At 44.3% G+C, this 10,000-nt stretch overlaps 1 protein-coding gene across 10 annotated transcripts in view; it reads right to left on the bottom strand.

The window, feature by feature from the left end:
• Window positions 1–10,000, bottom strand: part of LOC147010884 (ataxin-2-like) — a 269,821-nt gene that overhangs the window by 99,167 nt on the left and 160,654 nt on the right. For all 10 annotated transcript variants that reach the window (XM_085858770.1, XM_085858768.1, XM_085858764.1 and 7 more), the window contains one exon: window positions 1,358–1,480. In XM_085858770.1, coding sequence (XP_085714896.1) covers window positions 1,358–1,480 — 123 coding nt within the window. The remainder of the gene's footprint in view (window positions 1–1,357; window positions 1,481–10,000) is intronic.

Raw genomic sequence — 10,000 nt, 5'->3', positions numbered from 1 at the left:
GATAGGGAAGCATGATAATTATTGTGTGTGTGCCAATGGACATCGATGCCAATGAAGCAGGAAAAAAAAAATCACAGAACCACCGGAAAACATCCGTAAATGAAAATATAAATTAATAAAATAAATAAATAAATGAAAAAAAACAAATGCAGGTGAGCAACCTGAAACAATGGGGAAACACGGTTAGTATGCTTACACTGTGTGAGCACACCCCGCTAGTATCCCATAAACATTCCGGGCAACCTTTTCACATTTTCTAAGTTTCCCTTTAACTTGGTACTTGAACACTTCCTTCTATCCTTTTACAATAATAAATGTTCGTGTGTCAGTTAGCAGTCAGCACTCACTGGGTATTTATGTGCATTTAAACACTCCTTTTGAAGATATATAATCAATGGCTTACTTTCATGAAAGGCTTATCTTCAGCCACTATTTTGATTCGGCCGACTAAAAACGCCTTGCCTTGGAAACACGATCTCCTCTAACGGACTAATTAAAGTATATAATCGAAATATGATTTCAGATTTGAGCATCGGATCTGGTGGACTAAATAAGTGTTGAGAAATGGAGTGAAATCAGAAAATGTGAAGAAATTACCAATTTTTATAAGCGTATTCATTTAAGAAAGGCTGCTTCTGTCTTCTCCACATTTACACAAGAACATGTGAAGTTTCCAAAGTATTAAACTTAACTTTTTCCACTGTTCTGACAATTATATTGAGTGAAAAAAAAGATTAACGAATATGCCTGAAGTGTAACTTCATTGAATGCAACAAAAATAATTTTTAAAGCAGGTGAAAGCTCCCGCAGTGCAAGCAATAGGAGTGATGACTGCAGCTCGGTTCTCCGTGGGAAAATCCTCAGAGTTTGGAAGGTAAAATAAATTATAGGATTAGAATGAGAAAGCGAACTACGAGTTCAAGAGAGAATTGAAAAATGTTTTCAGTGGCTACAAAGCAATGCATCCCCACTCCACAGCAGGATGGCTGAGAAATATGGACACTCGCTATAAGTTGTCTAGCCTTGGTTCAAATCTCAACCCAGCGAGAAAGTCATCCCGGTGCTTCATAGGCAGGGTTATTAATAAATGTGTGTGCTGTCCCTCAGACGGCAATGCTGGGTACCTTTGCTAGTAATAAATAGAGGAGATATTGAATCATAGAGAATTAACATGTCGATGAAAAATCCAAAGTTAGAAGGTGAACACAGTTAATACTTCAGCACCCTGTTGAAAAGAAATGACAGAGGTATGTTCCCTCTGCACCCTAAAAAAGGAAAAGAAACCACCATTACAACAACCACCCTGAAAGGGGAAGTAGGGTGTGACATTTATATCCTGGTTCATCAGTATGGTCACCTCGCGTGGTTGTGCCGAGTGTCCAGGTCGTGCTTTGCCCAGGAGTGGTCGTTTTAGTTCCCCGAGGCTCCAAAGCTGAATCTTCTGGCATCACAGATTCAAGCAGCACATCAACTTCTTGCCCTGTTGGATCCAATGCAGCAGCATAATCAATCAGCATTTGCTTTGCAAAGTCAAAAAAACAACAACTGCGTGAAGAGGAAACTATTAGTAATGAAGAATCAAATCACGTGGTCTCATAAAAATTGAATCTGAAACAAATTGCTCCATAATAACGGCAAAAAAAAACTGTCGAGAAATTTGTCAAAGGATGTTACTGTTAATCTTAATTTTATGATATTGTTGCGGTTCTGTAAAACCGCACGCTTCCAAGGCAATGGCACACAATATAGTGAACCCCAGGCAGTTATTTCATTATTATTCGTAGAGTTAATCCTCCCCTCATGTCTTGTGGGTAAATGGGAAGGATACGTTTTGTGGGACTCGTAGTTAGGTCTACGAGGGCTATAATAAAATATATCTCTTTAGTCCTCACTCTGACCTCCACTTTAACCCTTTCCTTCTAGCCGTGAAACAAAACAAGCATGCAAGCCACTCAATAGCATCTCTGGCGGGTTCATGCTGCGAGAGCGTTCCACGTGTTCGGATTACCAGCATCTCTGGTGGGTTCACGCTGCAAGCGAGTTCCACATGTTCAGATTACCAGCATCCCTGGCAAGTTCGTGCTGCGAACGCTCCCTGCCGACAATGCATCCTTCCTCGGGAGTTTGCGCGCCATTATCCATACAAATATGCGTGCCAGTTCTGAACTGACACCTCATCTCAATCCTCATCTCACTCCACGAACCTCACCATCTTCACCACCACCGCCTCCCACACACGGGAAAAATTCTCACGACCATCCACACTCCTACCTCGTAATTCGCCATTCTACTTCGAGTGCCACACAGTACTGGCCATTACCCTTGGCGCCGCGCAGCGCTCGACCACTCTACAAGCGCCGCAATTATCACATTTCACCAGGAATGTACCGAGTGAGCGTCCTGCTCGATCATCATTATAATCGCCCTCACTCAGTCATGAAACCATGGCGAAACCTCAAGGGACGAGAAGGGGACGCAGGAAGGGCAATTCAAGGACATGATATGGGTCCCGAATGTGCGTTACGGCTCGTGGAGGAGCCCATGGGTAGCGGGAGAAGTCCGCGACCATTCTACGTCAGAACAACGATCAGCGCAAGTTTAGGGCCGGGGTGCGCGCTCGGAGGGCGCGGCCCCAAGTAAAATGAGGAGCTCCGAGCCATGCCAAGGTTGGCAAGCTACTGAGCCGGTTTCCGGTTCCGGAAGCTGGCGGGGCATGGCTAAGGTCGCTGTGGCCCAATAGGGGAACGGGATTTGGGCCACAGCACATCGCAATGCGGTCCTCGCCCCACCCTTCAACCGGGGCTTATAAAAAGGAGAAGCACGGAACTGTTTAGTAGTTGCACAGCTGCTCTACTTCTCTCTTCCTTCATTCATCTTTGCCACAGCCTGCTCACGGGTACGAGTGAATCTCACCAACTTGCCATCATCGTACCACTGCTGTCGGAGCCACTGAACTGCGGAGCCAGATGGGGTCGTCAACCGGCTGCACACAGGTGGATCAGAGCTGAGCACAAGGTGCCACGAGTCGCCGTGATCGAGCAGGAAGGAGGAGATAGCATGCAGCTACTACGAGGTGGGAACGCTTAGGCGAAGCGTCCCACAGAGGTACACCATTCACACTTGGATATCTGCATGGTTCGGGTAGGGACTTTCCTCCTCACGCATCTATTTCCACCATCTCTCTCTTTCTCTACCGCCCTCTATCCCCTCCATTTTGGACGCATAAGCCTGAGTGTTCTTTGATGGGCCGGAACAAAGGAACAGCTACCACGAGGTGGGAACGCTTAGGTGAAGCGTCCCACAGAGGAACACCATTCACACTTGGATATCTGCATGGTTCGGGTAGGGACTTTCCTCCTCACGCATCTATTTCCACCATCTATCTCTATCTCTATCTCTATCTCTATCTCTATCTCTATCTCTATCTCTATCTCTATCTCTATCTCTATCTCTATCTCTCTCTCTCTCTCTCTCTCTCTCTCTCTCTCTCTCTCTCTCTCTCTCTCTCTCTCTCTCTCTCTCTCTCTCTACCGCCCTCTATCCCCTCCATTTTGGACGCATAAGCCCGAGTGTTCTTTGATGGGCCGGAACAAAGGAACGAAAATAGACACGCATTCACATTTTCCTTTCACACGACACCGCATCCCTCACGTTGCATACATCACACCTACCACTCCCACACTTTAGACACCAATATTCCTCCCACCTGCCTCTCCCTAAGCGTTCTGGGTCGCGTTGGTCAACCGACCGCACCATGTATTTAGAGGACGCTTTCCCTCACCTTTCCTTTCTTTCTTTACTCTCCAATTTTCCTCAGGTGTGTGTGTGTGTGTGTGTGTGTGCACGCACGCGCATACGCACGCAAGTGTGTGTGTGTGAGTGTGTGTGTGTGTGTGTGTGTGTGTGTGTGTGTGTGTGTGTGTGTGTGTGTGTGTGTGTGTGTGTGTGTGTGTGTGTGTGTGTGTGTGTGTGTTTTGGCGCCTGTCCAAGCACAAGTAAGACTGTAGAAGATATTTGGGATAACTCTGCTCTGTGTAAGATTGCTGTTTTTTGCCACACCCCACAAATTAATTGCTTTCCCTGCTGCATATCGTAATAAACCCATTTACTCTGCGACATAATTTTCCTCGCATTCTGGTTGTAAATAAATATTTTGTTTAGAAATGTTCCCAGCTCGTTTTCGTCTTTTCCTTCATTGGTCCAGCATGGCCTGCACCCCAGCTTAGCTGGGACGTTATTCCCCAACGATCTACTTCATCGCCGGTACGTGCTTTGCAAAATTAATACCAGGTGGGGTTGACTCTGCCTGTCAACCTTCCGAGGTCAGCAAAATGAGTGCCAACTTGCTGGTTTCCTGTGTCGGAGTGGCGACCTATCCAGGATTGTGCCCAATAGCCAAGGAGACTGCTTAGGCAGCCCCAATGCTCTGCACAGAGTATGGTTCCAATGGATGGATGGATAAAGTATATGCACCAGGAAGAGGACAACTGGTTTAGGGTCGTATATTGGCACAATTAGGCTGATCACGGTCACTTGATAGATGCACTTCTATGGGGTCTCCGGACGTCTCATAGGATTGTGAGTTGGACAGATTAACGTGATTGGCCATGACATGTAGGAACCATGTGACGGAAATGCCTAAGCACGTGACTTAAATGACGTAAAACTGTACTTTATTTTACCTTTGTGCTGTTCAGACATACTGTACTTTCAAAATAGTGTGATTTGTGTTTTTAAATGTTGTCATTGATTTTATTCACCATGGGCTAGTTCTAAGTGTGTTCGTGGTGATAAGAGTGAGCCTGTGGCAAAGAAAGTGCATAAAACTGTAAATTTGGAGGTTAAATTGGATGTTATATGCAGAATGGCGAGTGGTGATCATGTTGTCGATCTGGATCAGCATTTAGGTTTGCCTCCAGCAACTGTACGCACAATATATAAAAATGCAAAACAAATTCGTAAAAGTGCTAAATGTGCTATGTCATTAACATCCAAGTTGATTACGAACAAAAGGAGCTCTTGAATGGAAAAGATGAAGCGTACACTGGCCAAGTACATTGACAACCACGATAGAAGAAGATGCCTGTGAGTCAAGTCATCATACAGCAGAAAGCTAAAAGTCTGTATGATTACTTAAAAAAGAGCGAGAATTCAGTTTCTGCTGCCACGGCTCAAGAGAGCTTTCCTGCAAGCCTTGGCTGGTTTGACAGGTTTAAAAAAAACATCACAATCTCCACAGCACAATCTCAAGCCGACAGGAAATACACAGGTAAAAAATTACCCCCGTGTGGGGGTGACGGTCATCTCTATAATACCACAAGTTCTCAATGTTCAGTTATGACCGAAGACTACCGCACAATTCTGCTGCGCAGCTTGAACTGCGCAGTTTGGTTAAAGATGACTCGGCATTTTGGCACGCGCGCACAAAATTATATTTTGAAAATAAATGCCGGCATTTACATTTCGGGTTTTGAAACTTTTGCACCTTCGGCGGAAAATGTATAAATATAAAAGGCTAAAAATGTGTTTTATATTTATATTTCATTTCTCCTTCCTTCCTTCTTTGCGAATTGCATCGGCGTTTTTGGCCATCTTCCAGATCACGTGACGATCAAACGGGAAGGAAATTCAAAAATCTGTCCGGTTAGATACAACATAATATTTTTTCTATCATAATCAATAAACAGTTGCCGAATATCTTGTAGAATGGCAGACGAGATAGGTTTTGAAAATGGCGATTTTTATAACTTAAGTGACCTTGACTCTGACCTTGAACCCAGACAAAAGTTATATCGTTGTGCAACACACATCGACCTCCACCCACATACTAAGTTTCATCAAGATCGGAAAGAAAAATTGTTGACGGATGGACGGACGGACGGACGTACGGACGGACGTACGGACGGACATTTGGTCCGGCTTTATTAGGTCATCTCGGTAGAGATGACCTAAAAAGCTTGTGCCGATTAAAAAACAAAATAATAAAAAATCAGCGGAAGATTGTGTCAAAATTTTGAAGACAATTACTGAGGAAGGGAGATACAGTCTGAAGTTGGTTTTTAATGTGAATGAGACTGGTCTTTACTGGAAAGGATGCCATCCAGGACTTTCATCTCTCGTAAGGAGAAAACAGCCTCAGGATTCAAGCCCTCAAAAGACCATGTGACGCATCTGCTAAGTGGCAATGCAGAAGTTAATTGCAAGTTGAAGCTGTTTCTCAAATATCATAGTGAGAACCCGAGGGCAATGAAGGGTTACGTAAAGTCCAGACTCCTCCTCACTTGGAAAAGTAACAGAAAGGCCTGGATGATGAGACAAATCTTCAAAAAGTGATTTGTTGATTATTTAGGCCTAAGTCACATTTGCTCTACGGCAAGGATACGGCGGCCGTACGCCCTCTGAATTGACAGAAAAGTGTGGCGGCCGCAGAGTTTCTGAGGTGGCCTCAGGGTGGCCCTATGCCGTTTGGCTATATTTTACAGGCCGTAAGGTCGCCCTGGAATTATAACGCGGAGTTATAACTTTTTTTCATTTCTACGTTCGCTGTAGCAATTAGACAAGCCGAAACAAAAGAACTGGTAAAAAAAAAAAAAAAAAAAAAAAAGAACCCACTCGTTACCGTCCGTCTGGTCGCAAGTTCGCCTTAGGACCCCCTGCGGTCGCCTTGCGGGCACCTTGCATCTGCCTTGAAAATTCAATGGCCGCCGCAGGAACGCCCTAAGGTCACCATGCGACATCAAATCAAAGACCGTACGGCCCCACGTTTTCGGTCTCCACAATTTATAAATATGCCGTGCGGCTCCCCGAAAAATAAAAACATATGTGACTGCTACATTGTGTGACCATGGAAATACTGCGGCCGCCGTATAATTGCTAGTGGCCGTAGATTTTGGAGACCCCACGGCCGCCGTAGCAAATGTGACCTAGGCCTTAGTGCCCACATTGAGGGAATACTGCAAGAGGGAAAACTTGGACTTTAAAATTCACCTCATTTTGGACAATGCTACAGCCTATGGATTACATTTTCAGACCCTCTGCTCCAACATCAAGGTTCTTTTACTGGCATGAAACACCATGTCATTGCTCCAGCCAATGGACCAAGGGGTGATCGCTGCATTAAAAGCGTATTACCTGAGGAGGACATTTGCTAAGATAATTGAGGATGCAGCAGGTGAGGGAAAGACAACCCTCAAGGAATTTTGGAAGAGCTTCAACATTATGCATGGCGTTTCCAACATCAGCTAGTCGTGGGATGCGGTAATGGAGCACTATGTGAATGTCGTGTGGCACAAAGCTGAGCCAGGCATCTTTCACGACTTTCGTAGATTTGATGTCATTCCTGGTAGTTAGAGAGCTGGCTGAGCTTCATTCTTAAATTTGCGCCCAAAAGGTTTGTTGGCCAGTGAAGACCATCCAATTTATAAAAAGTGATTTCTTAAGTACGGCTTTCTTGGGGTAAAGGATTATTTGATCCTTCAAGTAGACCCTTCTCGCCCTTCCAATCTAAACATCGCGCCCAAACTGCCCCTTCCGTATTTGGACACATAGTGTGAGATGCGTTTTAATTACATTTGTTAAGAAGTTTTAATCCCTGGGGTTAACGGATAAGAAAGGGCTAATTAAGGGTTCATTAAGAGTTCAATCTCAAATTAGCGCCCAACACCCGTTCTGATCTCATAAGATTGCTTTACCCATCCACCAACTAAATTCATCACTTAAGAACGATTTTTGTCTGGGGTTTACGGATAAGAAGGGTCTTAGAAAAATAATTTGATTGAGCTGATGCCCATTCATTTACATGATGGGGGTCTATAGATAGTTACAAAAAACACAAATTACAACCATTTAAGAAACCATAGTGCCTGGGGTTAATGAATAAGAAGGGCTAATTAAGGGTTCAATCTCAATTTGGCACCCAACACCCGTTCTGATCTCATAAGATTGCTTCACCCACCCACTAACTAAATTCATTACTTAAGAACGATTTTTGTCTGGGGTTTACGAATAAGAAGGGTCTTAAGGGTGCAAGGGTCTTCACATAGCCGGAGAAGGAAACACGAGTGGCAGAGGGCACATTGAGATAATGAAAAAAAAGTGATGACGCGGGTGTAGTCTATGTTGATTCTCATGTGTATTGTAATATATATGGCACGATGATCATCAAACGCAAGTGATATAAAGGCAAGATGAAAACACAACATTCTCAGTGAAATCGATTTGATATACACTGACGGGCCATGTTGTGATAACCGGGGGACAATTCAACACATTGGGGATCGAAAAATGAACATAGCATAAGGAAATTGAAAGTGAAGAGGGTGACTATACGATGCACTGTCACTGTCATTATGAATTTTATTAGGTTACTACAAATTATCATCCCTGTGCTAACAGTCAGAGGGAGATGACATGACAATGCCGTAAACACAGAATGATACAAAAAATCTGTCGAATGTGCTCGAAGATGGGTCTACGTCTGGTACACAAACAGATGCATTTTTACGTCTGGTACACGAACAGATGCATTTTTTTTAACAAACTCCAGATGCGTGTCTCGACTCCACTTATGAACTGTTCTCTGAATCAGAGCCAGCTATACGAATAATATGATAGGTTATCAAAAACTAAACGTGCTACATATCAGAGACTATAACGAAGAAAAATTACTGACCATTACAAAGTAAAAATACCTTTGAGGATCTCGGCCCACCTAAACAGGCTTGACATTTCAGGTATTTTGGCTCATTCACCCTTCAGAATTATCACTATCATGATCAATCATCATGATCATTCATCATCATCATCATCATCATCATCACTTCTTGCTTCACCTTCAGATGATGAATCGATCATCAGATCATCCGTTCTGGATGGATCACCGTCAGCGTCCATTTCAACTGGTATTTCTGGAACAAGCACCTGGGGCAGTTGATGTCCATCAAACCAGATGACTCGAAAGTGACCATCAACAATTTCCCATCCTGCAGTTGGAGATTTCGGTATGGTAGCCAGGTGGGAACTGCCCCACATTGTAGCCACAAAACCAGTACTTACACTATGTGGCCGCAACTCAGCTGAGCAAGGTGGGATGCTGCTGCCTTCGATGCTCTTCAGTTTGTCGAACGGTCGCATGGAATTCGATTTGCGGTTATACGTGCGATTGACAACATCGAATCGGTAGTTGTTCAGCGTCGTGGTCTTTTTCGCACCGTACATGAGGCAGACAAACTCCTCGAGGACGGCAAACATTTCATCGTCCGGCTCTTTGTAGCTGAGGGATTAAAAACCCCGAATGAACTTGTCGTGGGCACCCATTATATCATACGGCCGTTTCTTCCCTTGCGAATGCTGATGTGTAGTCACATCCCGTGAATGCATGCAGGCCAGGCAGAGCTGCGCACACATCCGGACCGATTTGCGCTGCTACATTAGTAATGTTCACGTAGTAGTCCAAGAGCATTAGGTCAAAATAGGCCCTAACCTGTACATTTTTGGTAACAAGCTGATTTTTTCAGGATAGGTCCAGGAATATGTCTAGAATAACATACTAAAAGTCCTCATAAATCCTCCTTGAGCGTTTTCCGCAATCCAAGATGGCGTCCAAAATGGCCGCCTCTTCTGTTTTTCTCATAACTTTGCAAGCAGGTTTCCCCAAAACACACTTTAAATGTCTACATATATGTTTTGAAGTATGAGGAACTCATTAGAATACATCTTAAGAGATGCTGAAGCACGCAAGTACCAATAAGACCTCTTGAGTTCTTCCAAAAGTCCAGGCAGAAGCAGACGCCGACACCCTGATTGTCTCCACAGCACTAGCACTGGCAGAGTCAGAACATGTGCCAGTTGCTGTCGTTGGTACGGACACAGACTTACTGGTAATGCTAGTTGATCCTCTGGATCATACAGATGGTCATTGGCAAACTTCAGACGGGCCTGGACATGCGCTGGCTTGAGCAGAGGGACCTTGCGTGCGCTGCAGGATTTTAATCCATGACGG

This window comes from Eptatretus burgeri, chromosome 16 (genome assembly GCF_056783735.1).
Source record: "Eptatretus burgeri isolate ZD-2024b chromosome 16, Ebu_testis_v1, whole genome shotgun sequence".
Classification (NCBI taxonomy): domain Eukaryota; kingdom Metazoa; phylum Chordata; class Myxini; order Myxiniformes; family Myxinidae; genus Eptatretus; species Eptatretus burgeri.
The sequence above is the reverse complement of the archived record's forward strand: the minus strand, read 5'-3'. Positions and strand labels throughout refer to the sequence as shown.